This window comes from Nothobranchius furzeri, chromosome 10 (assembly GCF_043380555.1).
Source record: "Nothobranchius furzeri strain GRZ-AD chromosome 10, NfurGRZ-RIMD1, whole genome shotgun sequence".
In the NCBI taxonomy this organism is placed as follows: Eukaryota; Metazoa; Chordata; class Actinopteri; order Cyprinodontiformes; family Nothobranchiidae; genus Nothobranchius; species Nothobranchius furzeri.
In genome coordinates this window covers 49,958,556-49,985,463 of record NC_091750.1, presented here as the reverse complement: position 1 = coordinate 49,985,463, position 26,908 = coordinate 49,958,556, and the positions used below count along the sequence as shown (strand labels likewise).

At 41.8% G+C, this 26,908-nt stretch overlaps 1 protein-coding gene across 10 annotated transcripts in view; it reads right to left on the bottom strand.

The window, feature by feature from the left end:
- Positions 1 to 4,832: 4,832 nt before the first annotated feature.
- The window catches only part of LOC107386592 (unconventional myosin-XVIIIa), a 119,977-nt gene continuing 97,901 nt past the window's right edge, over positions 4,833 to 26,908 (bottom strand). For 6 of the 10 annotated variants that reach the window (XM_015961095.3, XM_054730636.2, XM_070555728.1 and 3 more), the window contains 7 exons: positions 24,423 to 24,560; positions 22,304 to 22,489; positions 22,077 to 22,216; positions 21,287 to 21,331; positions 11,148 to 11,270; positions 9,217 to 10,621; positions 5,059 to 5,281 (listed from right to left, as the gene is read on the bottom strand). In XM_015961095.3, coding sequence (XP_015816581.3) covers positions 9,232 to 10,621; positions 11,148 to 11,270; positions 21,287 to 21,331; positions 22,077 to 22,216; positions 22,304 to 22,489; positions 24,423 to 24,560 — 2,022 coding nt within the window. In that variant the 3' untranslated portion in view covers positions 5,059 to 5,281; positions 9,217 to 9,231. Of the gene's footprint in view, positions 5,282 to 9,216; positions 10,622 to 11,147; positions 11,271 to 21,286; positions 21,332 to 22,076; positions 22,217 to 22,303; positions 22,490 to 24,422; positions 24,561 to 26,908 lie in introns of all 10 variants that reach the window. The other 4 variants (XM_070555731.1, XM_070555729.1, XM_070555732.1 and 1 more) reach the window with 4 other exon arrangements.

Here is a 26,908-nt window from a genome sequence, read left to right as displayed (position 1 = left end):
GCGAGCCTGCTGGAGAGCCCTCGCAAGGACAGACTGAGTCGAGCTCGCTTTTCTAAACATCACAACGTACATCGATACAGAGAACGCAAGCTTGTGATTGGTCAGGACGCGGCTGTCGTCAACAGCGCTGCCATTGCGCCTTCAAAAACAAAGAGAGCCGAGGATATCTGGCTGCAGACACGGAGCAGCTTGAAGAATACCTCGCGGTAAAATATTTATGCAATCCTATCTTTAGTGGTGCAGCATGCTGCTTCTGGGATGCGCCTGAAATTTCCCGTGCTTCCTGTGTGATTGGTGATCCCGCGACGCAGCCGGTTTGGATCAACCCTATAGACTTAAGCCTGATTCATGCTTCTGCGCCAGTGCGGAGACATGCAACGCCATTACCGTCCTTGTGGGCCTGCTGGAGAGCCCCGCAAGAACGGACGGAGTCGAGCTCTCTTTTCTAAACATCCATCCTTTGAGACGGAAAACGCAAGCGTGTGATTGGTCAGGGCACCGCTGTCGTCTACACCGTCACAATTGCGCCTTCAAAAACTTAAAGAGAGCCGAGGATAACTAGCGGCACACACGGAGAAGCTTGAAGAATACCTCACAAAAAACTCTAAAAATATGAGCGTTTAATTCCCCCGTGACTGGAGGAGTGAAAAGATGCGCAGCAAGCGTTTTATTTGTGGACGGAAATGACAGGAAACGTGGGTTTAGAGGTGTTGAGCGCATGAAGAGGTGGAGGAGAATGAGAGACAAATTTGTCTGGTGCTAAAAAGTCTCTTATATACAAAAAACACAATATAAACATTATCTTGGACCGAACACATGACAGGATACCACAGAACAGCGCTACGCCCTCTACTGTCCTGGCGGGGAATTGCTTTGCAACACTTCCCAGGAGACGAGGTATGAGAGCAAAACGCTTCAATCTGTGCATGTCTGTCCCTTGCGGAGCTGACGGAGAAGCATGAATCAGGCTTAAGGGATACTATTTGAAGAAACATTCCATTGCCATTCCATGCCGCCGATGCCTCCACTGTGAAGTTGGGGTAATGTATGTATATACATAATTTATTCAAGTGGGGAAGGTCTTCCCTGAGGAGGCCAGTAAATTTCTAGGAGGGACCTTGGCCTCCTCCTCGCCACCCTTAAATGGCACCACTGCTCAGACCGTGTGTTGAAGAATACTCTTAGATACTAAAACTCCACATTTTAGCACAATATCTGTAGAACTAACAGGATTGAAGCCTTTTTTGAGATAGGCAAGATTAAATGTGGTGGGAATTTTTGTTTGGATCAACTCCAAATGTTAATCAGCTCTAAATTTATTTCTAATTATTACTTCTTGTGAGTTTCATTAAAGCCTATCCAGAGGTTGATGGGGTATCTTACAAACTCTGAAACACACGCAACATCATTGGTGATAAGACGGCACACTCAGATGTTCCCCTAAACAAATCTAATTAACCGTGCAGCGATGAGGCCTTCTGCATTATTACATAAGGAAACCCTGAAGACAGTGTCAAGTCTTCCAGTGCAGCAAACTTCTGGGGTCCTTCCACTGTATTCAAACAACAGGAAGGGTGGCACCACAAACACAAGTCTGGCTTGGCTTTTGTCGAGCTAATGACTTCCTGCTCCAGTGGCTTGTGAAACAGTGTTGGAGCCAAAATAAGTAAAATCAGGAGCAGAATTTAATCTGTCACTCAGCGGAAAGCCTTTAAGCAGCAACATGCAGCCATCCAGAGGGTGCACGTAAGTGAGGTGGAATCACAGCAAAAAGCTCCCGAGCACAGAGCAAAGCACCAGAACAGGTTGTGTATAGGAATGAGGATTACAGATTGGTTGGATAAATAGGGTATTCTTTGAAGCAAAAGCATGCTTGGTGTGTGTGTGTGTGTGTGTGTGTGTGAATGTCAACCTAGGTGGTAATCTAAAACCATCAATCCCTTTGAATCTAGGCAAGTCTCACCGATGGGGGAAAGATTGATGTGGGGGAAGAAGACTATGCTTGCTCGGTTTTTGATCTTCCTGAATTTGCCCTAAGCTTAGTTTTGAACGGTGTAGCTGTGCAGCAGCCATATTAACAAACCCAAATCTCTCAAGGTGTGGAGAGCAGTGTTCAGTCTTCCTTTTCATCTGCTCAGAATTAATCATTTCCATGAATCGCTCGTTTCCACTGGAGTCTCGCAGGAAAACAGGGTGGGAATGTTTAGACACTTCTCAAGGGTAGATGAGCTAAAATTAATCAAACACATCAAGAACTTGTTCTGCCATAGCTACTCTGTCCCTTTCTGACCTCCTTTTCATCAGCAGTCTGCTGAAAGCCAAGAACTAAAAGGTGGATCCCTGCACTAATCTGGTATAAGGCAACATGGAGTCTGTGTACAAACAGAATTTATTTAAAACACAAAAATGTCTCCAAAATCATCCATATACAAGCAATCTGCTCCATAATGAAAACACAGTTTAAATATATGATTAGAGTAGAAACATTTGCACATTATGTGTGAAGATGGTAACTAGATATACAGGAATCCAATATATTTATTAACGAGTCTATTTGGTATCACTGACATGAAAGACTTCTGCTCTCCTGCATTAAAATTCATGTCAGATGCACAAAAAAATAAAGAAAATGCTAATAAACCTTTTCTGATATGCAAATAGTCACTTTTTTCACTTTGCATGAGAAAAAACACACAAACACTCTGGCATTTTTTTCTTTTTATGCGTTTGTGTTGACTTATCTAACTTGATAGCTGTAGATAAAATAAGCTGATGATTTTAGCATACCAAAATCAACATAGTCGGACCCTTTTATTCTCGAGATCCAGTGCTATTAATACACTTAAAAAATAGCATGCAGGAATAGATGTATTGGAGTCACTAATGCATCCAAAATAAAATGTCCTTTAATGCAAGTTAATAAAACAAACTAGTAAAACAAACGTAGAAGTATGCTGACTGTTTACTACTGCTTAAAGTGACAATGTGTAGTTTTTACCATTAATCCCTGGAAATATCCATTGAAATGTTGTAAATGAATTAAGATACCAGTTGTTGAAAAATATTGTCCGTTTCATAACATAACCATAAAAATTGGGTGCGGGTTTAAATCTCTGGGCGACGCCATGTTGGACGCAGTTTCCTTCTACGGAAGCCTGTGAGGACAGAATGCGTTTACTGATTTGTAACAAATGGTTACAAAACTTTCAGCATTAATAAACGTTCTTTTACACATGTACCTCTTCACTGATTGCAAGTGATGAAAGGGAATCTGATGTTCTTGTTATTTTGCTGGAGGTTGCACTCACAAGGATTTTTGACCCTAATGGCCATCTGTTGGCAAGGTCTTACTTGAACACAAGAAAACTACTTGCTTGCAATGATTTAGGCAACTACTGCCCCCGATCACCATGGAAACTACACACGGTCACTTTAAGTATAGAAAATTCAGAAATAGAAGTAAGCAAATTTTAAAGTACTATATACCAGTTTCTCTTAGTTACTAACTTGCATCTAAGTGCATTTTACTTTGTAAATATTAGTAGCTCCATCACATTACTACCTATTCCCAAGTACTTTTTATTTTAAGCGCAATTAGTTTGCATGTTTTTTTTAAATAATGTTACAATCTGATTTTACAGTTTAGAACATGTCTGCTTCTCTGCTGGGCTAAGTTCTTTGATCTCGGATATTTCCATAGAACTCCACAGGGAGCAGCCATTGTGTCAACATCATGTACCACAGCTTTGGTGTGTGGGGTACCCTGGGGGTTACCAGGTGCTGCCGGGTACCAGAACGCTAGCTCCTCTGGGTCCTGCGGGTCGCCGTGTGAAGTCCCAGCAGATTTGTGCAGATTTATGCATATCTTCACATCGATGGTGCAGCTGGATCAACTCTGGCCAATGAGTTTAGAGTCTTTCAGACCAATATGACAAAAGGTTGGGTGCCGATCTCTGGAAATCAGCTTATTTATAAACTTGGAATTTATTCAGTCAACACCTGAGCTACTCACGGTGATATTAGGCACACTGAACCCGCAACACATCATGCCTTAGTTATTCTACTGCTGCAGCACATAACATGAAGAGCAAATGCAAAACTTCTGCAGCGTGTGAAGGAACTGCAGCTTATGTATCTTGATGCACCTTAAAAATACTCCAGTAATGCGTGCATGTCAGCATCAGCCAGACCGAGCAAGCGGTGAGAAAGCTCATGTGTGATAGCAACAAATGTATTCCCTTTCAACTTCAGGAATTATGCCACAGAAGCAAAAGCTTTCCAGCATGCATTCCTCTTACGGTTAAAAATAAAAAGATAAATATCATATACGTGTCTGCAGAATGGCTCTTTAAGAGCTTTAAGGAGGGGAATTTCATTCATTCAAATATTGTGCAAAGCATTTTATTCCAGATGTAATAACATCCAGAAAAAGTCACATTTAAACACTTAACTGCTTTGTTTGAATATTTATTTATTTTCAGATGATATAATTATATATATAAATATATATTACTTATCAGCTGTCCACATAAAGAAATCTGTGTTCAGAACATGAGCTACGTGTAAACCTACAGCCAGACCGTTAACAGAGACTGGTAGAGGTTCTGGTGCTAGTCCATGTGGGTGGAGATGAGATAAGAATAATCTTAATAGTTGGTCAGACCTTCTTGAAGAAGTCCAGCCGGAGCAGCTTATCTAAATCCTCTTGGCAGAGCGACGTCAGAGAGCGAGTGAGCAGAGCAGAGCTTAAATTTGCTTGAAAGAAGCAGCTGTGGTGAAATAAAGCAGCAGAAGAAAGTTTTTAAAGCTAACGACAGGTTTTAGTGTATATATATATATATATATATATATATATATATATATATATATATATATATATATATATTTGGTTCTGTGTGATTGACTCAGTTTGTTGTCATGGAAAATAAAGCCCAATTTTAGCCATGGGAGCAGGATCGCATCACGCTTAGAGAGGTTGCACCATAATAAGCATGATGAAAAGTGAAAGCCGTGTTATTTCTAAAGCGGGTGTTCTTCATGAGCCTCCCGTGTCCTTGCCGGCTGGTCAGTGGTAATACAGTAGGGGGTGGAGGGGCATGTTCCTCCTGTGTGATTGGTGTCACTGACAGAACAAGGTTGGCTGAGTGAAGACTACGACGAGCTCTCAATCAATGAGCCGTCACTGTTGCTTAGCCTCAGGGACTGCCTGCTGGAGTCTCGGTCAGCTTCATCCTCTTCATCAGATCTGCCAACGCTCAGGTGTCTCCCGTACACAGGAGGGCTACAAGGGTCAACACAAACACGGACACACCATTACTTCATCACTTGGCTACTTACAGAAGACAAAAGCTGATCAAATAGAATAAAAGAACATTTAGGCTATGAGAGCATATTTTTTGGTTTAACAAATTTATGCTTCAGTTTTATATTTTGCTTCAATTTTGACACCAAAAAAACTCACAGATTTTCTTCTTTCTTGATCTCAAGTGAAAATATTTCATTTGGGACCATTTTGCAAAAAGAACCCCTTCATCAAATCTTCTGCATCCAATTCCCATTGCATTTAAAAACAAGCTCTGGAAGCATCCACTTCACATGCATGAGTATCATGGCTGAGGCAGAATACTGAATCATTAGCAAAAGACGCATGCATTTGGTAAGCAAACAGAAATTAATTCTGCATTTATGTGCTCAGTAACTTCCAGCAAGGTTGAAAAGATTACAGCACTCTGCGTATAGCCCAACACACTCATTAAAAAGCTTTTATCAGAGCTTTTTTAGAAGCTGTCGTCATGACAACTCCAGACATGATAAAAACTCTTTGTATTACTACTAGGCTACTTTATTCATGGAATAGAGTTAAACAGTACTTCTGTAAAAACAGAAAATGAAAAAATACCTAAAAATATTATCTTTAGCAGAAATAAGTGGCTGTGTTGGCTCTAAGCTATTCCTAATTACCACCAATATGAAAAATTCTATTAAGTGAAGGTAAAGCTGCACAATATTAGGAAAACATGCAAATGCAATATCACTGCTGAATGTGGCAACAGCTATTCCCGTTGGAACTCCATGAAGCGATGCATCTCATCATGCCCGGGTTTTTTAGAAATGATGGAGCTGCAATAACATCTGTTAGCTGAACAGATTTTAGCTCATTATTTCTAAAATGAATGTGTTGCAACAATTTTGTTTTCTAAGATTAATCGGCAGTGGTGAACATCGTGGTTTGGGGTGACTTGTAAAGTTAACAGCAAATCTCAAAGAGCTCGCGTGATCAGTAAGTGCAATTAGCTTAGCATGTACTGGCTGTGTCTGCAATTCTGCCATAGTTTTAATTTATTGTGCAGGTTACATGATTTCTATTCTAGAAATCTAGACAGACCGTAGAATTTGCTAAATGATTTTGTTCCGCAGGTCAGTCTAGCCACGCTCCATTGTAGCCTCTGCAGGTCTACGATTGGCCTGAGCAGTTTTGGGTCTCGCCAATCACAGCGCTTTGTCAGTTTGGTGGGCCAATCAAATCATGTATTTCATCTTCTTCTGAAGTGTATTGGACTGCCCCATTGACTGACATGTAGTGGTTAGTACGTCACCTTGTTCGTTGTCCAATAGCATGTGGAGACAGTTTCAAAGACAGATTTTGAACTACGACTGAGATCTGTCTGGGTCATGGCTAGACGATATGTTTACATATCTAGGCTGGCTTGCCAGAACAGAGGATTTCCACAAAGACAGAAGGCATCGAAAAATATGATAATTCGTCTATTTTATTTATATAACGCCAAATCACGAAAAGAGTCGTCTCAAGGCACTTCACATAGTAAACACTCCAGTACAGGTCAGGTCATTAAGCCAATCAGTAAAACGTTTCCTATACAAGGAACCCAGCAAATTGCATCGAGTCCGATGTCAATAACCAATCATAAAATGTGAAAGCTACTTGAACAACCCAAAGATTTTAAAGATGTGTAAATAAAAACTAAAACCAGGTGCCAAAATTCCTCAGAGGGCACCATCTAGAAGTGATATCACACTTGAAGTCCTTCTCCCTTATTCCTTACCCTACACGGCTAACACCTTTAGCCGTCCAACAGGACTACAACACACTGTTTTACTATTATTACTGTTTTTTATTTAAACATTTATTTTAAATGCTTGTCCATAAGAAAGATCACCAATTTTTCATTTATGCTTGTGCACAAGATCGACATCTGTACATAGTTTAACTCTAGCTGCACACTGGAAGCATTAGCGGTGCGGAACGACAGCAGGACGGTTTACTCGCGACAATCACTGCACTCGGGTGCACACCACAAAAGTCTCAGCAGTGAAATGGCTTATACCGTGCTCCTCGCTCGACTCACAAGATCACAAAAATCCCTCGAGACTTCAAAGGTTACAGTTTGTTTATGAAATCCGCCATTAAACCAAAAAGAAGAAAATCATGTTGTTATCGCTGTTTGATGTCATGTATGATGTTGTTCCTCTCCACTGCGGAATTAAAGCCTTGAAAAACACACAGCTGCACTTGTGGAACGCTGCTGTGAGTAAATAAACCGTTGGATCACGTGTAAGCTTCATATATATATATATATATATATATATATATATATATATATATATATATATATATATATATATATATATATATATATAAATAACATTGCTGCAATACTTTTATTTTGAAAATTACCTGGGATTTTGCACTGAAATAGCATGTGATTTCCTGCCTAGCCCTACGTTAACTGCAGTAATTGATGCATCCCAGAAGCGGCTTGCGGGCAAAAAAAAAAAAAAGAACCTGATCCTATCTTCAGTGGCGCGGCGTGCCGCTTCTGGGATGCGTCTGGTTTCTTACTCTCCATAGACTATAATGGATTCTATTTGAAGCGGAGCGGTTTTGCCGCCGTTCCACGCCGCTGATGCTTCCAGTGTGCAGTAGGGGTTACAGTAATGGCTAATGCTGAGCGGCGCTCAGTTCAAATTGCATGGAGCTCTACAGGATGGGGGCAGGCATAGCAAAAAAAAAAATAAATAAATAAACAATTGTATTGCCAACATTATATTAAAGAACGGGGTAAGAAACATTCATAATTCCTGAAAAAGGACAAATTCTGTATTGCTGTTCTAACTGCTTAGAGTCAGTTTTGTCTTTCAAAGAAGGATCATTTGGAAAAATACATAAATAAATAAAACGTTCCTGAAATATTTTGTATTCTTGGGTTAAAAGTAACTGAGAAGAATATTTTTAACCATATTCATCCTACAAAATTGCCTTTAATGCACTAAAGGCCAGCATGTAAGAAGGACAAGTTGTTGTCAGGTTCAAGGACAATTGTCTTAACAGTCAGGCAAAGTGTCCTGCAGTTTTAAAGATGTACAACCACGAGACATTCAAACTGTCAAGGAAGACGGTGCTAAAATAGATAGCGTTAAAAGCGCAGGGCTAATTTTGGCTCTATAATTATGATGCAAAGTGTTCACATCAAATAGTTTTAACAGGCCTATCACACCTCGAGTGAAAAGAAAAATTGGTGTAATTTTGCCTGCTTCATTGCCAGTCTGTGTTTGTGCTAGAGGAGAAGTCGCAGCCAGACACTTTCTCTTAACACTTAAGTACTTATAACAGCACCAAACACAACATTAGAGAGAAGCGCTCACATTTGCAGAGATGTCTTCTATCATCACAGAACAGGAATAGAAGCAGCGGTTTTTCACACAGTCGTTTAAGGGGTGGGAAAATAAATAAATAACCCAAGCGACTGTGTTTATGATCTATCTAGCTAGATCTGTGGAGCAGAAACTGGTCATTTTTCAGAAGGTAGAAAGAAACTGGCAAAAACAAAGCAAGTCTGAGTGAAACCGTACAATATAGCTGGATGGCATATGGTCACTGTGTGAGAGTGTGGGTAGATTTTTCTGTGTTAGCTGGTGTTTATGATGAGGGAACGTGCAGTTACAGCAAGAGTTTACAGATACACTGGCGTGGAAAAGTAAGCCACACATGCGGGCAAAACTGTTGTTTGGTTCAGAGTGTCAGAATCTTTGTTCTAGTACGACTTCTTCAAACACAAAAGGGTGAGCATTCGTGCTTTAAAAGGATTTTTGAGACAGAGCAAATATTCACACGTCAAGCAGGGTTAGTGTGTCGAGTGAAACATCCTGAGTTTTAATACTGTCAGGCTCCGAGGGTGTTATTACACCAAGCATCACCTTGTAGTGCCGGTATCAGTCACTGTCGGGCCTGTAGAGGTACTTCATCATCAAGTTATCCATCTTCTTCTGTTTCTTCTTGCCTTCCTTCTTGCTGGATTGTCCACGAGCGCCCTTCTGTGTCTCATCATCATAATGCTGCTTCGGGTTCCTCTTCACACTACTGGAGCTTCGATAGGAGACGGTCGACCCAGATGAGGAGGACTCCGATGACTCTGAAGAGGAGGAGGAGGAGGAATCTTCTGACTCACTTAGATTTTTCCTGGACTTCCTTTTAGACTTCTTGTCCTTTTTCCCCTTGGTGCTCTTCCTGCTGCGATGATCATCATCATCTTCAGAAGAAGAGGAGGAGGAGGAGGATGAGGAGGAGGAAGAGGACTTTGACGATGAGGAGGTTTTAGATTTTTTATCTTTACGACTGCAGGAGGCGCGGGAGGTCCTGGACTTGTGTCTACCATAATCCTGAGTGGAGCTGGATGAAGAGCGAAGCAGGCTCGATGCGCTGCGGCCCAAGCCATCATCATCTTCCTTCTTCCTACTGTCCTCACTTCCTGGACCTTTCTTCTCCTCCTCACTACTAGACTCGGACAGCTTGCTGCGTTTGAACTTGATGGGTTTGAAGCTCAACACCTCATTGATTGCAGCCTCCAAGTCAGGGTCCAGGTAGTTCTTGTGGGTGACTGATTTAACGTCGGAAGTGTCGGCTGGATTTCCCTCTGAGGAACGTGGCTGAGGTGGCATGGAGAAGCTGCGGCTGATGGAACAGTAAGGCGAGTGTCCACCATCACTGAAAACAGCACTCTGGCCATCGTCATCATTTACGTGAAGTCCGAATTCGCTGAGGCCACAGCTGCGGGCTACTGACATGCGAGAGCTGCTGCGACGCAGTGAACGGGGGCTGGAACGGCTCACGCTGCTGATGGTTGACTTGTTGTCCTCATCCATGTCCAACATGCCCCTCCTGGTAGACATCCTGCTGGGGGCCACTGAAGAAACCGTGGACTCCTTATCAAACTCCGGGCTGCTGCGGGATGTCCAGCGGGACTCCAAGCCCTTCCTGGCTCTGCTGGTGGCTTCAGAATAGGCCAGGGAGATGATGGAGCCCATGTCGTCTAGATCTTCTAAACTCTTCATCCTCTCCTCCTGAACCTCACCTGTCTTTGACTTGGCTTTGCGGATGGCAGCATGGTCAGGAAGGTCAGGCTGTTCTTTCAAAGTGCTAAACAAGGAGTTTTCGTCCCCTGTACCTCCAATGGAGTCCTTCAGATTGGAGCGTTTCCTGTAGCTGAGGGAACTCATGACAGACACAGATCGGCTCTGCTCCACCTCCTTCCCATCTTTACCACCATCGCTCATCTTCTCCTTACCCTCTTTCGTCTCCTTCGCATCCGAATTTGCTGAGTATCTAAAGGGTTGTGTGATCAAATTGACAGCAGAGGAAAACCAACAGAAGATAATGAGAAAGAAATGCAGATCTACAGGCTAAAATCTAAGTTTTGGTTTTATGGAACATCTTCTACCCATCTGTGGTAGCTAAGGGTTCACTCTTTAGGTAAAAATTCCTCATTTCCTTTTCGTCCTTGGGAACAGATACAGTACCTCTGACCACGGCTGTTATGCACAGAGTACATTGCTGAAAGTGAGGCAATCAGCTAGTGAAAGGACCTATCTGACAGAGGCGTCATTTGGCAGGCGTGCCAACTGGCCACAGGCCACCTCAATAAAAGTGACAGCAGCCACTTCCCACATACCGCCTCCTGTCATTAGACAGATTACTGGGGGAGAGAGATGACACCTAATCACATGAGATACCCTTCCTTCTGTTGCACAGCGCCCCAGGTGATCCTGGGTCTTTTTAAGACTAATGAAACGAGGATCGTTGAATCTCTAGATCGTCACTCGACAAGATGTAGAAGTACAACACAACTAACCTGCTGCTCTTTAGACTTGCTTCATCAGTCTGAATCTTGTTGGGGCCTTTGTTCTTCGAGAGCCACGACTTAACCCCGTCTACACGGTCCTCCAGTTCTGAGTCCGTGTCCGTTTCCCCCCCACTGTGGAGGGAAAAAAAAAAACAGCGGGAGTTAGTCACCAGGATCAGAAATTCTCACTTTAACGTTCTTTTTACTACATCAAGCACTAAACTCTGCCAGTCAGGCGAGCAATCTTCTGATGCTTTACAAGACATTACCTGCTTTAAACAGTTTGTAATCTGCACAAAAAGAATGACTAACACATTTAGCTGGTGAGATTTTTTCTTTTTTTACAAGTCACGATCAACACATTTTTAGACATGGAATTACTATTTAGTACTTGTTGTGAATATTTTGTGCCGTGTCAAAGCCCAGGAATTACACAGGCAAAATAATTGTTACTTGTCACATTTTGCGAGCTTTTTGTCAGGAGTTTCACAGTTGCATTCTTTATCTCATAATAATAGGGTTTAGTTTAATGATGCAAGGCGAATCAGACAGGCTGCAGTTAAGCAACAGCTGCGATTCGACCATTTCAACAAATTCTAATGTGTGTTTTTTTTATGTCTGCAATATTTCTTTAACACAAAAAAATGCAATGCAAATGCGCCAGAGAAAGAGCACTATGCAGAGGAAATTCTTGGAGGTATAATTAACTTGTTTGCTTGGTTCTGAGCTGCTAGCATCTGCGTTGCACGTCCCCGTGCCTCTGGTGATCTGTATTGGAGCGGAGCCACCAGACAGCCACAATGCCCCTGTGCTTGACACAGCAATCAATAAACACAGGCCACCGGATCATGATGAAAAAGCTCAGCAGATCCCACCTGGATAAGGTCGGGCCAAATTCATTCATTCAAATCTCCAGTGAATACTCAATGACGCAGCCCATTGTTTCAGAAGGTTAACTCAACAGGAGGAGGAGGGCGAAGCGAGACAACCCGCTAGTTGCTCTTGTCACTCTGGTCAAAACACATTAAAGGGATTTTTCTACCATTTAAAAAGGTGGTTCTGTGTAAACGTACGTAATTGTGGGTTTGTTGTTTTGATGCTGATGTTTTTAAACTTTATGTTAAGCACTTTGTCATTCACCAAGTTAAATAAGTGCCTCATAACTAAAGCTGCATTGATTTATTGTTTCAGAAGTAATAAAAGTGGAATACAATTTTAACAAAGGTGCAATAATTTTATCAAGTAGCCTTGCATGAATTCCTGTGAAATGTAGAAGATTAAACAGGAATTCGATTCTCAGAATGGACGCCATTCAGGAAGCTATCTATAACAGGTAAGAGATAAAATAATTACTTCTACTCAGAAACTCAACTAAAAATGGCTGAAAAATCTTTCATTTATTAAAACATTATGGTTTTAGGATGAACCCGTCATGCCCCTGCTCCAGCCAAGCCCAGTTTCCCCAGCAACCGCAACCAGCTCAACATCAACATCATCCAAACCACCTGTCTCGCATCAACTCATCAACTTCACCTGCAACACTCTCTACATAACACCAGGACCAACACCAAGCCAGTGCCAGATTATTGAAAGCTCACGCCAGTACATTCTCCAGCACTCCAACCGCTGCCTGTTCCATAGATCCTGACCTCATTTCTGTTCCTCGACCAACCCACGTGCCTGCTTCCTGGCTGGATCGTTTTCTCTGCCTCGGACCACCTGGATTCTCGACCTCGGACCATTCTCTGTATTTCGCATCCCGCCTGCCCCTTGTAGCATTCACGGATCTCTCTGGTTTTGACCCACACTTCCTCCTGACCCTGCCTCAGCCTCGCCCACCTCTGGTAACACCTAGTTGTGGTTTTCTTTTAATAAAGACATTAATAAGCACCTTACTGTGTCTTTGTGTCCTCACGTGTCCTCAAGTTCTGTTCACAACAGAACCTGGTCATAGAAAAGTAAATGTTTTCAATCCATTACCCATTTTGCATTAACATTAGCAAGTCGCCACCAAATCTACTTTTTTTTTTTTACTGATAATCTCTATAAATGAGGGTTTAGTCAGGCTGTAGACACGTGCAGCCAATATTTTAGCACTTTAGTGCATCTTAGTTAAAAGTTTTATTAGTCTGCCTAAAACTGTCAGAGTTGCGCAAGTCTTCTGGTTAAAACTCTGCACAACATTTGACTTTAATCTGCCATCGCGATTGGCCAAGAGGTACTATGACGTTAGATGGTACCATATGATGTCACAATGCCACTGTGAGCCAGACTTGTTCTTTAAATACAATCAGTTACTCTGAGTTAAACATGCATGCCGAACATGAAAATAGTCTTTATAACATATTGTCTGTATCAGCCGCAGAAAGGAAGTCGACGGGAAAATTATTGAGTCAGAAAAACAGCCTCTTGTAGGTCATTGTAAAACAGCATTCATGGCTTCACCCAACTTCGTTTGTGACCACAGGTGGAATAACTGATTTTGCAGCCAAGAGAGTAAAGACACATCTCAACTGGTAGAAGCTAACCGTTAGCATTAGCAACTCCACAACATGGAACTCCTTCAGGCTCGCGTTCTTTGTTGAGAAAAAACATCAATGTTGTATTTTTTTAATCCAAATTTAAAAAAAAAACATGCTGTAAAGTATTCTGAGCTTTGTTAACAGGTGCAATTGACGAGCTTGTTAGCCAATCAAAGGTGAGATGTTTGCATATCAAGAATATTAACTAGCCAAATGTGAAATTTTGCTTTTTACTACCTCCTAAAAAGAGGGAAAGAGCTTTTTATGCAGAAAATCCGTCATTCATAGAGACCACTGTTGAAGTAATGGAGAACTTTAATCTAGATCTTTCTAATCAACTTCCTTTGTGTTTTTTCTTTGTAAATGTGTATATTAAGTCTGAACATACAGTATAGTATCTACACATAGCAATGACATCCCAACACTCTGAAGGCATAAAGTGTGTTTGACAACATGCTTAAGTCTGTCAGAGAAAACCTTTGCTGCACAACACGGTTCACAGACTCAAGATAACAAACCGTATATCCAAAGCAGCGATGGAAGAGCTGTTGTAAAGCATCTGCAATTTTTAGCCCCTCTTGATTAATAGCTGGCTATGCTATTATTTATAGCCTTACCTACAGTAATTTTCAAAGAGTCATGTTTCATCAATCTCACCTTGTATATCACATGTGGCCTGCTATCACTAAAAATGAGAAACGGCGATGCACTTCATAGATCTGTCTTGGTGGACAAGCTTATCTATCCGAGCTCCGGAACGTGCAGCAAAATGCTCGCAAAGGTGCAAACGCAATGCTCCGAGGGGTGTGAAATGACAGGCGAGCTGCTGCTGGGCTCCACCATTCGACCACATGTGACACTTGCTTTAGTGTACACCGGGTCTCCCACTGCAGAGCACTTAACAGTACCACTCCCCATCTTATCCCCGAGCTTTATGACTCACATTCAGTCATTTTCACCTCACACAACAAAGCACGTCTCGAGTTGGGCCTAAAAGCAACGAGGTGGCTGGTTGTGGAGCTGGTGGTATTTGAGTGTTGTGAGGAGGTGAACGAAAAAAGAAAGGCAAATGACCTTTATGCTTTCTAAAAGCATTAACATCTTAATTTAAGCTTTCTTCTTTTTAAGAGAGTGATAACGATAATCCAAGAGATTCATAATGGCCAGGTTACATAAAATCTGTTGCCATTTCAGAAGAGGCGCTTTATGAGGCAAGAAACAAAAATGTTGAGTCCGTGTTGAGCTATTATACCCCAGCCCTGTATTTCCCACTCCTCGTCTTCACTTGTGCATGTTAACTGCCGCTGATAAAAGCCCATCAGAAACAAGATAATAGGCTCATTAATACAAGCAAGTTGATTACACATGTTGCCCATTTGTCAGCTCTGTGATGCTGCGACTTTTTAATGTGACACATTACTAAAATTGAAACCAGCCAATGGGCAAAACTCGTCTCCCCCTCCTGCCTCTCCCGAGCACGCAGAATGAAAGGTGGCTTGCAATTGAGTGCTGTAAAAATGGTGTCACAATCGATTTGTCTTCATCCCCCCCCCCCACACACACACAATATACTAGCTAACCAGTCCAGGGGCTCGTAGAGACAAACAAGCCTCAGGACTTCGGAAGTGAACGTTAATCGCTTCTGACAATTTGCCCGCACTGGCTGTAAATCTTTGTCACAAATGCTTACATTCAGCACCAAATCTCAAATGCTTGGTACTATCAGACAAACACAAAATAAAAGAACGCCAAAACCATATTTGTATGCTAATTTATAAAACTAAATGCAGGACAGGTATCATGAAGCAATCTGCAAGTGGAAACTCATTAGCTGGCATTATTTGCCCTCACGGTAAAAGTAATAATACCACAGAAGATATCCTGTTTGATGTTATAACCTCTGCTTTAAAACATCAAAAATGGAAAAACATTAAGAACCACAAATCAACCGGAAATTCCCCTCATAATTACTAGAAAAATCACCTCCTCCATTACCGTTCATCCGTGTTGCTAATGCAGTGGAGCTGAAGGAGGGAAAATGTGATTAAGTAAACGTGGCAAATCGTCACCCTTTTCCTCGAAATGCACAAAAGGAAGAAGAGAACACTGACGCACGTGGGATAAAAATGTGATCACAAAAAAGGCAAAATGGTGAAATAAATGACTTTAAAACAAAGAAATGCACAGAAGCAAAGTGACTAAACACAATTTCACAAAATACACATCATCAATGTATAAAAACTGATTTAAAAAGACATGATTACCATTCACAATCAGTCGCTGCAGATTAAAAAAAAACAAGGCAAGACACATTTGCATTGAAGTGAATGATTTCACAACATGCTGCTGAACTGGGTTACTTGGATGCATGGAAAAGCAGCAGAGCTTTGAACTGAAACATTCAAATAAAGTTCTGCAGTAACGATGCTTTGCACCACTTGCTGACTTTGCAGCCATGGACGTCTAGTTTTCATCATAGTGGAGGTCTCACCATTTTACTGAAGGCTCTAAAGAGTAGATGGGTCACATTTGTGTGCATGAGACAAAATGATTGCAGAGAGATGAAAGGTGAAAGGTGGGCGATGATGGAGTGTGTGTGTGTGTGTGTGTGTGTGTGTGTGTGTGTGTGTGTGTGTGTGTGTGTGTGTGTGTGTTAGCATTTCCATGAAACATAGATAAGAGTTAAAGCTTTATAGCTTTCTTTTAGATTACGCCCAATTCAAGATGGCCACCACAGACTCTTCTATTTAATTCAGCACAGAGAAAGGGTCTGGGAACTCTCCTATTCATATAACCCCACCCCCTGACAATTCTAACAGAGCCAATCAGCGCTGAGTAGCGTACGTCACACACCATAACACAGAGTTTCTCAAACATGGCGACTGAAGTACAGTTCGCTGCGGCTCTTTCCTCTGTTCTAAATGACTTGGACATGTCTTTAAAACAACAAGTAGAAGCGCCAAAAGCCTTTCTTCTAAAAGAATAACATGTTTGCGTCATTGAGACGCCCTTTTTTTACTACAGCTAAAAAACGACAGCGTCGTGCGGTACAGTCGGCATTTCCATCTTTTTTCTGATTAGTTATTTTTGAGCTGCCTAGTCCCGCTTTTCAAGTGCCTCTCTGCCTGTGAGTTCCCAGACTCTGTGCAGAATTAAACAGAGGAGGATGAGTCTGGCAGGCCAGTTTAATAATCCACATTAGTAAAGACAAAACTGTTTTTTCATGGTAGTAGCTTACAGTCACCCAATTCAATTTAATTCAATTCAAAGATACGTTATTAATTCCAGAGGGAAATTAGAGTTTCAGTACACACAATTCTGAGATCAGACATACATACATAGGCATAGACACATGACAAGACTTGGTGACTGTGGTCATTCGCAACCCGAGTCGCGCTACCTTAATAGAGATCAGAGGGTTTACATGAGGATTGAGTCAGGTGGAGGAAAAAAAAGGCACTTCAGAGTTACCCTCCACAGGGAGGGCAGCTTTGCTATGCAAAAAACACCCCAGATGGAAATGCAACAGACTTCAGACATCACACAACATAAGTGTCCACTAGGTGGGGAGGTAGGGTAGAGGACTCTCCAAACAACAGTGCATGCAGCCACGATAAGCAGCGCATTCCACATTTCTTCTGAGGGGGAGTAATCGCTTGAGCCTCACAGGCTTAAGGGCACCAGATTCAGATAAGAACTTGTTTTGGGGTCAGACAGAGATAATTTCCTCTCTGCCTTGAAGTTCTGTTGGTCCTCAACCCCTCTAAACCCAATAATGGCGTAGTTAATCAATCCCAATCCGTGCTGTCCCGTCCACTCGCTCCTTGATCTAATCCACCTTCTGTTCCAGAGTCTGAATCTCAGCCAAAGTTCCAAGCTTACGACTCATCTCGACAATTATAGGAGTCTGTGCGTTCACAGCGTGGTGTAATCCATCCCTGAGCTCTGGGATTGAGCCAATATTCCTCGACAGCTCATTAATTTTCCGGTAAGCCAGGTAACCGTTCAGGCCAAAGAGCAAGAAACCTGACACCAACACCACGAATATCGAGACATCTTCAGAATCCTCTACAGACAGTTGAGAGAGGCAAATCAGGTTCCACTGTTTCCAGGAATCCATGATATACCCAACTGGCTCTGTCCCAGAGGGGCAACCGGGAGCCCCTTCTCCCGTTCTCATCGTTGAAAAAATGTTGTCAATCGCGTTGAGAGACCAACTGACCAGGTCCATTTTAATAATTTCCAGTTTCCAGAAAAAATTGCGGAAGCGCCGTCCACCCAAAGACAGACAGAGCTATGGGATAAGATAGGGAGGAGAGGAGGAAAAAAGTTTCTGTCCTCTCAAAGAGCCGGAAGAACAAGAAGAAAATACATAATGGTATTGGAAATACTCAATAGCATTGTCTGATTGTAATTCCTTTCTCACTTTGCCACAAGATTTACAGAGCAGGTTTTTTTTAATTGTCAGCTGATTTTCGAAGCACCAGATACCACACGGCAAAAACCACATACTACACACAAACTCTTTTCATAGACAAAGTAGGCATGTAAGAAAATACCAATACACTGAAACATATCAAGCTCTGGATCTCTGCATCTCCGAGCTTGCAGTCTCAGCTGATTTTGTTTACAAAAGCTAAACTGACTGCACACGAATAGGATAGTGGAGTAAAAGTTATTTGGCAACCTAAATTAATTTGAAAGTTTGAAAAAGCTATGACATGAGAAAATACCCTAAATGGTGAAAAAAATGCATCAAAAACAGTGGTAATCATGGTAATCGTTTAATGAACTAATCTTTAAAGGTGTGGTTTACTCATTTATTCAATACATTTGCAGGGTTCTCTAGTGTAAATCAATGCATTATAAGTAAGTTTAAATAAAGAAAGCCATGATGCTCCTGTTCTGAGATGGAGAAGTTTGCTTGTGCAGAGGTGGGCTGAAAACAGCAGGATTGCGCTTTATTATTAATGACATGCACACACCTCGCTTCTGATTGGCTATCAGAACACATTCAGCCATGTTGCAAAGTCACCATCACCAACACACTCTCTGCTTTCTGTCCTCGCTGCAATTTTTTTTAAAGCCTTCCCATGGGCGTGTGCAAGCCAAGATGGGCTGCAAATTCACTGTGTGACATCACAGTGCTAAGTTTTTCAAATCCTAGCATTTCACCATCTATTTTCCATTAGACGCTAAAGCCAGCTAAGCCATGCTTAGCCTTAAAGAAAAACTCGTCAGAAATAATCATTAAAAAATTTGCTTTTCAGTCAACCACACCTTTAAGTTTTATCGTTAACTAAATACGTCTCAACCAAGGCCCCAGGTCTGGATATGAAGCAAAACAGGAAGTGACAAAAATTGCAGTTCCACCCTCATTCGCTGGGGGCTGGTGTCAGAAGCGAGCAAATCCTCATCGACTCCCATGTTAAAAATACCATTTTCACAGCAGAAATAAACATGTTTACAGCCTGGTTCCAAAACATGTGTTAGGTTTAATAGATCTAGTTTACACTCATGACAACTCTGAGGGGGGTGAATTTTTTGTCCCTCTTCTGTTTAAGTGTATTAAATGCCTAAAATTCTGAATAATTTATGAGCATCAGACCCACGTGACCGCAGAGCTAGCTCCGGGGAAAGGCCTCAGTCTGAGCCTCGGTTTAAAACTGTTCCCCGATTTTCAGTCTCTCAACTTAGACCATTAGTTGTGCCGTTTGTGTATTCTTTTTGGGATATTATTTGTGCAATTGTTGGACAAAATGACTTGCTGTGGTATTAATTGCACTAATAGAGCGTCCAAGGAGTCTCCCTTTTTTTCGGTAAGTAAAATTATATTTATGCATTTTAGGTCACTGCCGCTCTTGCGCTAGCTGAGCTTAGATTTTTAACATGTACTGTTTAACCATTAAATTTAAATATAATGGGGTAAAACCCAGTGCATTTAACATAACGCTGCATTTTAGAAAATGGGTTGAAATATGACATGTTGGTGAAGCTGGATTCCGACTATCGGTATGGTCCCCTCCCCTCAGCGGCAGCTCGGCGCATCTCTGATTGCAGCAGCGCCTGTCTGCTGCGTGGATTGCTAGCTTGTGGAGCTCTCGGATGGAAACAGATATTTTCCACCCGGTTCTCCCCAGCGGTCAGCACGGCGCATCTCTGACTCAGAAGCTCTGGTGCTGTACACAATTAACTCTGGTTGTAGCTAGATAGCTACCTCCGTTAGCTTAGCTCCCACCTCCGCGTTAGCTTTGGGTTAGCTTGAAGCTACATCGCATCAGTTCAATGGGTGTCGTCATTTGATCCCAGCCTTACTGCCCCACCCTCAGCTCCACCTCTTCCCTTTTATGGAATTGTCTGCGCTTGACGGAACCTTTGACACGGTCAAAATGGCGGTGGTGGCCACCTCCCACTTTGGCACAAAGACTTATAATTAGAGCCTATGGGCAAGCATTGTCTAGTATATATGTCGATGGTCTCAACACAACCAATCCAATAGAGATATTAGCTTCTCCGCACTGTAATATCTTATTGTGCCTTCTTTGACCAGTTATCTTTCTTTGAGCCTTAGCTGAGATTTTTTTTAGTTTTGAGCAAAAGTGGTAGCGGTGATTAGCGGTGTAGTAGTGGTGAAATTATATGCCTTGCATTTTATAATGTAAATACTGGATCACAACAAATTTCTGGTAAATATCAGAATCTTGTTTAAATGCTTCCGTCAGCGAACCCCAGGACAGCTGTGGCTATAATGTAGCTCATCATCACCATTGTGTGCATGTGTGTGTAAATGGGTGGAGGACTGATTGTGTTGTGAAGCGCCTTGGGGGGTTGTAGAATCCAAAAAAAGGCACTATACAAATACAGACCATTTACCATTTAACAACTCCATAAAATAAAATAAGAATGCTTAGTATTTAAATCAAATGTCCAATGTGAGTAAAGTTTCAGAAAATATCAATTTTCCTTAAATGAAAACTGATATTTAAGAGTTTAGGTGGGTGCACCTTGAGCTGCAAATGTCTGCAAAGTCAGTGAGAGCTTCTGTAAACTTAGAGATGCATGTTAGTAACATTTTGTGCACAAAATATAATAATGCAATCCATGCAAAGCACAAAATTTCAGTCAACAATGCTCTAAATGTAACAGATTAGGATGCTTGATACAGCAACTCTGGAGATAATAAAGCAGTATTACCATAACTATGTAAAATATCATCATTCTGTGTTTAGATATAAAAATCCTAGAACTAAGGTTCTCTTAGGGGAGAATGAAGGTGAAATTCAGTATTATTGTTGATTTTCTGTTCTTGTTTAAATTTCATCTATCATCAAACAAACAAGCCCAGAAACCTCCAGTGAGGCAGAGCGAGTACACCTTCAGACATGTGGCACCAAATAAAAACAAAACACAACACGGGGGTCATGCTTTAAACGCGGCGTTTTATCAGACGCAGCTTTTCATTCCATTTAAAATGTCTCCTCCTCGCAGGGCTATTGGGAAAAATAATCTCACAAGAGAAAGGATAAGGAATACTGCATTATTCTCCCCCTGTGGTTAAAAATGAGTGTGAAAAATCCAACCAACAAACACAATGAGAGAAACAAAGGATGCATTTTCCATTCTCACATTTTGTTCTTTCTTTTCTGATATTTTGTCACCGTGTCTTGCAAACTGCCAGGAGTGAAGATGGCACCAGAAAGAGAACAAGAGAGAAAAACAGAGAAAGAGAGAAGGTGAGATGGAAAAAATACACTGCAAAAAGAGGACAAAATAACACAACACCAAATAAAACATTATACACAAACACAGTCATAAATACCCGTCCATTGTTCTGAATAACATTAAATCAACCCCTGCCTGCTCCGATGGAGCTGCTGTGTGTGATGTCTTCCTTTGAGGAGTGTGTGTTATTGCAGTCGGTGTTTACCTCCCTGGGTTCAGAGCGAACATAACCCTCAACCCCACTGTAGAGGGAGGCAGAAATCAAACACGAAAAACCAGCAGAGAGACAAAAGATCAGAGGCTGGAGGCTGAATTAAACCTTTTTGAGGAGCACTGGGGGAGCAGACGAAGAGCATGACTCATTCGGTACAAAAGAGGTCTGAAACGTATGTAGGGATGATTGGCAGCTTGCTCAGAGAAGAGGCAGGTCTCATTGTAATTTAGGTCTTTAGCTACACTGCAGTGCCAAAAATTCATTACAGGATCTAGTGAAGCAGACGGAATAGACATTTATGCAGCAGACAGTTTGACTTGTCACAGCATGAAAAGCGCAGTTGGAATTAATAACGTTAATGATGGCTCAGCTCCCTCTTATGTCTCAGTAAACTGTGAAAGTGAACCTACGAGGACCTAAAGTGAATCACGGCTGTCTTTAAACACACTTGTGCGTTTTTCGCCAATGACGATTCAGTACCTGTTGATTAAGTCATCGTTGTCATCGGTGTCCATCTCGTCCTCGATGGCCGCCTGTAGGTCCCCTATCCTTTTAAAAGCCAGCTTCAGGTCCACCTGTAAGCTCTGGTTTGCTGCCTCTAAACTCTCAATGTCCATTTCCTGGTGACAGAACAGGCCCAGAGAAGAACCATTGGTGTATAAGCCAATGTAAATACCAGTAGAGTCACCCAGCACCGGAAGCCTCACCAGCTCATGTTTCTTCCGGCTGGCCTCAGCCTCCTTTTTGGACAGTTCTGCCATCTCCTCCTTCATGTCTCTGGTCTGCCTCTGAATACGTTTATTCTGCTCCTTCTCCCGGTTTTCTGCAGCAATGTGTTGGTTTCTCTCCTCCGTCATCTTTTCTAGATTCTCCTTCAGACGACCCACCAGGCTCTGGGGAGAGGAGTCAGTGGGGCTGGTTCTTATGGCATTTATCAGTTTGTTTACTAGAAACTAACCATTTTACACACATTCACGATTACACTAAGTTAGGCAGAACATTTTACCCAAAGTATCCATAACAGAATCTAGGCTACAGGATCAAAAAACTCAGTTCGGATCACGGTTTTCAGTCTCGGATCGGATTATTTTTCAGATGGGCAGAAAGAAAAAAATAAATAGCTTTGCTCTGTCTTTATTTTGTAGAACACTTAGTGCAACATTTTTCACTTTAATTTGCAACTTGCTTTAAAATAGGAATTACTGAGGTCCGAGCTGATTAATGTTAAAATGGCTTGCCCTATTGAGACCTGCCCACTCTCTGCGTGTCCTGCTTTCACTCATTTCTTCACCTTTCTGAAGGGTGGTTAATTTTCCTTTCCTCCTCTTGTCCCCATAAATATTAACAGGTCCCACCATGTTAATGTTATAATTGCCCCAGGCATTTTGTGCGTGCCACCCCCTCCCTCTTTTCACAGCAATCGTAGGTTGCGTGTGAGCGGCGCTGCACCGTCTGACTGTAGGTACTCATTTTTGCCATTTGTATCATCATTGTATTTCACAGGTTAGCCAAAACGATCCCAAACATGTGACTTAAATAATACAGGTGGTTTTTTAAGCTCCTCCCCCTCTCCGCCATGACCACTTTTCTCGTTTGGATTGAACGGGTGGAGCCTCTGTCCTACGCGTGATCGACACGCGAACCACGCAAGTGCAAACCGTAGAGGAATCAGTGCGGATTACTGATGATCCGATGCACACCTACGCTATAGCCATGACTTAGACAAACGTAGAAATAGCAAAAGATTAGGCTCTGCAGATCGGTCTAGTCACGCTCCATTGTAGCTTCAGCAGGTCAACCATTGGCTCGGCTAAGTGTAGGCCAGGCCAATCACTGCGCTCTGTGTTCGTAGAGAGACGCTAGGCAGGCTTAGCACCATTATGGCATTACTCTATTTTATTTACAAGGCTGGACATATACTTCACGTAACTCGTTGCTCCACCCTCTGTCTAATTGTGTGTGGAAGCACTTTAGAAGATAATCTGTCTACGGGCCGTGACCACACGCACAAAAGTTAAACAATACAAATCATTACATAAGAAAAGCATTTAATTAAGTTAGCAAATGCAGAGATATGTGAAGTGTTTTCTTAATTTAATTATTTTCTGCTGTGCAGCATCATAAAACCATCGCCCTGAAGTAAATACAGAGATGCATAATGTTGCTCGTTCAACTCCTATTCACAATTCCAATATCAGTGGGCAGAAATCCAGTTAGGTGTCAATCTTTTTTTACCAGTTAGGATTCTAGTTTAGGACATTTTAGCGTTAACGGCTAAAGGTAAAAGAATAAAGTAAATTAATAAATGAGTGAAAATGACTTGATATTCAGTTTATTCAACACGAAAGATGTTGCAGTAAAAATAAAACTCGTGGAATATTCATTTTAAATAGCTTGAAATTGTTTCTCACAATTTTCATAAATAAATCCGTTTTAAAAATGAAAGCCAAAGAATGTGTTACTGAAAACTTATTTTTAAAAAGGATGAATGTGCTTTTGTTTGATATTAAACAATTTAAATCTGAGTTTTCTGCTTTCTTCTTGGTGGAGAGAATTTGGTAGAGTAAATGTAAACTTCCTTATCTCTGCTTTTGAGCTAGAACTGACATGAATCATTAATATATCTGCATCCAGTGACTTAGATATGAGCTGCAGGATGTGAGAAAAATGAAAACTATACTGTTGCGTTTCATTAAAACCTCTCATTCTTGGAAAAAAAAGGAATCTCAAAGTCAAATTCAACTAAGTTGTGGTCTGTTTTTGAACTTCTGATCGAGTCACGTCTCGTGTTTATGTCATCATGTGAGACAAGCAGCATAATCTCACCTCCAAGCGCTTGATCTGAGTCCTCTCATACTCCAGTTTGGTCTCCAGCTCGCGGATTTTGGCCTCCTGACGGCTCACCAGCGACTTCTCCACCATGGACTGCTCCTGGAACTCTAACTGGCTCTGCAGCGAATGGAGCTGGAGGAATATCACACAGCAAATGGGGAACACCTTCAGTCACCAAGGAGGAAAAAAAAAACTCTCCAGTTTCCACATCCTCTCCTTTTGTGTGAACAACCCTCAAGAGGAAGTATTGATGTTACGTGGTACGTCCTGAAAATAAATTACCATTCACTTTTTCAACGATTTTCTGTTAATTTACTCGCTCTTGGTAAATATAAATAAGGTGCATCCAGTCTGAATAATGAGTTTGAGATAAGCCCCCATTCTGCCCAAAACGGTCAGAAAAAAACCAAGCCTGTGGTTCAGGCTGAGTAACAGCGAGTCACGGTAATTTCACAGGCTTTGAAAGGCTTCAGCTTCATGCAAAGCACGTTTGTTCTATCTAAATCCCTTTTCCCCATGACTGATAAAAGGAAGATAGACACGTCACAATAAAACTGGCCTGAAAGGCAGCAGGGCACCTAATGAGGGACTTCTGCATCTGAGACAAGGAGGATTTGAAGTTCTCCTTTGATATTACTAAAGAAGGCAGATTTCTCTCCAACTGGGAATGAGATAAACACTTCAAGGTCAGATGCTTTAGATAACAATCAGCGCCTACTCTGGCACATTTTAACCGTGGCTTGCAGCCTGCTGTGTAACTCAAGTGCAGCCAGAAAAATTGGGATGTGTGGGCCGGGAGTGACTTCGGCACACGTATACTTTAACAGAAGAGGGAGATGATGCGCTGTTCAGGAGAGGAAGGAGCTGGGATCAGAGCTATGAGCCACACACTGTTTACAGCAGATGGTTGTATTTGTTTAATCCACTGCATCTCATCAGCTGTAGCCGCTTTATCCAGTACAGAGCTGCAGGAGGCTGCCGGCTACGGCCCCAGCTAGCATGGGGTGAGGGGCGGTGACAGTCCAGTTTGAGACTAACAGAGTCTTAAAATCACCTCAAAAGGCAGAAAACTCACAAGAAAAGGGAGATCAATCTAAATACATATTGAAAACCCTAATCTGACCAGCGGTTTTCAGAATAAAACGTCTTCTCGTGTGAAGCATCAATTAAAATAGAGAGATTTGACCTAATCCATGCAGACAGAGAAGACTGACAATTTCTAACACAATTCCAACTTAGTAGCGAGGAGAAATGAAAAATCTCTTTTGCATCAACAAAGCAAATGTGTATGCATTAATATGTGACACACCTAACGCGGTAAAGGTTATTCTCTGAACAAATGGTACTCCATTAGAGAAACACGATGAAAGCTCTATTATAAAAACAGACCTAACTCGGCAGCATTAACCTTTACACTCCATGAATCTACATTTATTCAGAACACCAACCATTAGCAGACACCTCATCGGGTGCAGTAATTTAGCCAATCAGCTCAAAGATGGGAGAAGAATCACAGCTTTAGACATCTGAGGCTGGTTTAGGTTCAATTAAAAGCTTCTGGTTGAGGAAACGAGTGAAGGTTTGACCAACATGCCAGTGTCAGCATGCTAACAGGTTCACAGTGACGACGTTAACATGCTGAAGCGCAGCCAGTAAAATGTGACCCGTGCATTTCTGAGTCATTACTGCCAAGCCATCTGCTGGTTGTTGAAATATTTCACTGACTAAGTGAAAATGTTGACCTGCCAGTGATGCAGAAAGGAAATGTCAGAGGATGACCAAAGTCAACGGGGTTCATTTTCTGTCAAAGTGCATCTAGACAGACAAAGGTTAGGTCTGGAGCATCACGCAGCACCTAATGTTAACGCAGGTGATGGTGAAGGCCACTTTAGAAAAGTATATCTTAATTTAAGGAAGGAGATTAATCTTTTTAGTATATGGGGTAGACCGCTACACCTGCCTTATTTTTACATTTACGCACTACATGTTGGTAGTGTGTGGTTAAAGCAGAACATGAAGATTAAAGTTTATGTGGGCAACACAGAGGGCATACAACCATGCACGCACCCCCAAGATAACTGTGGGAGGATGCTGGAGTGTCTAGAGAGAACCAAAGCGTGCACATGGAGAACATGCAGCCAGAGCCCAGGCCGGGATTCAAACCCGGGACCTTCTTGCTGCGAGGTAACAGCGCTAACCACTACGTTGCATTTTCAAACTGGAGTTCATTTGTTATTCTGTGGTTCTGAACTTGCAACTCGTTATTATTTCAGTAAGCTTTGTATCCAACCTCCGAGAGCTTTTGATTTGAAAAAATATTTAAAATGTGGATCAGAACATAGTGAATTAATTAAAGGGACGTGTTATTAAAGGCTCCTGTACATGCATCACAGTGCATATTAATTGACAGCCCACTGGTTCCAACAAAATATGGGTGACATTTAAAAAATGATTTGGTTGTGAACGACTGCTGCAGTAGC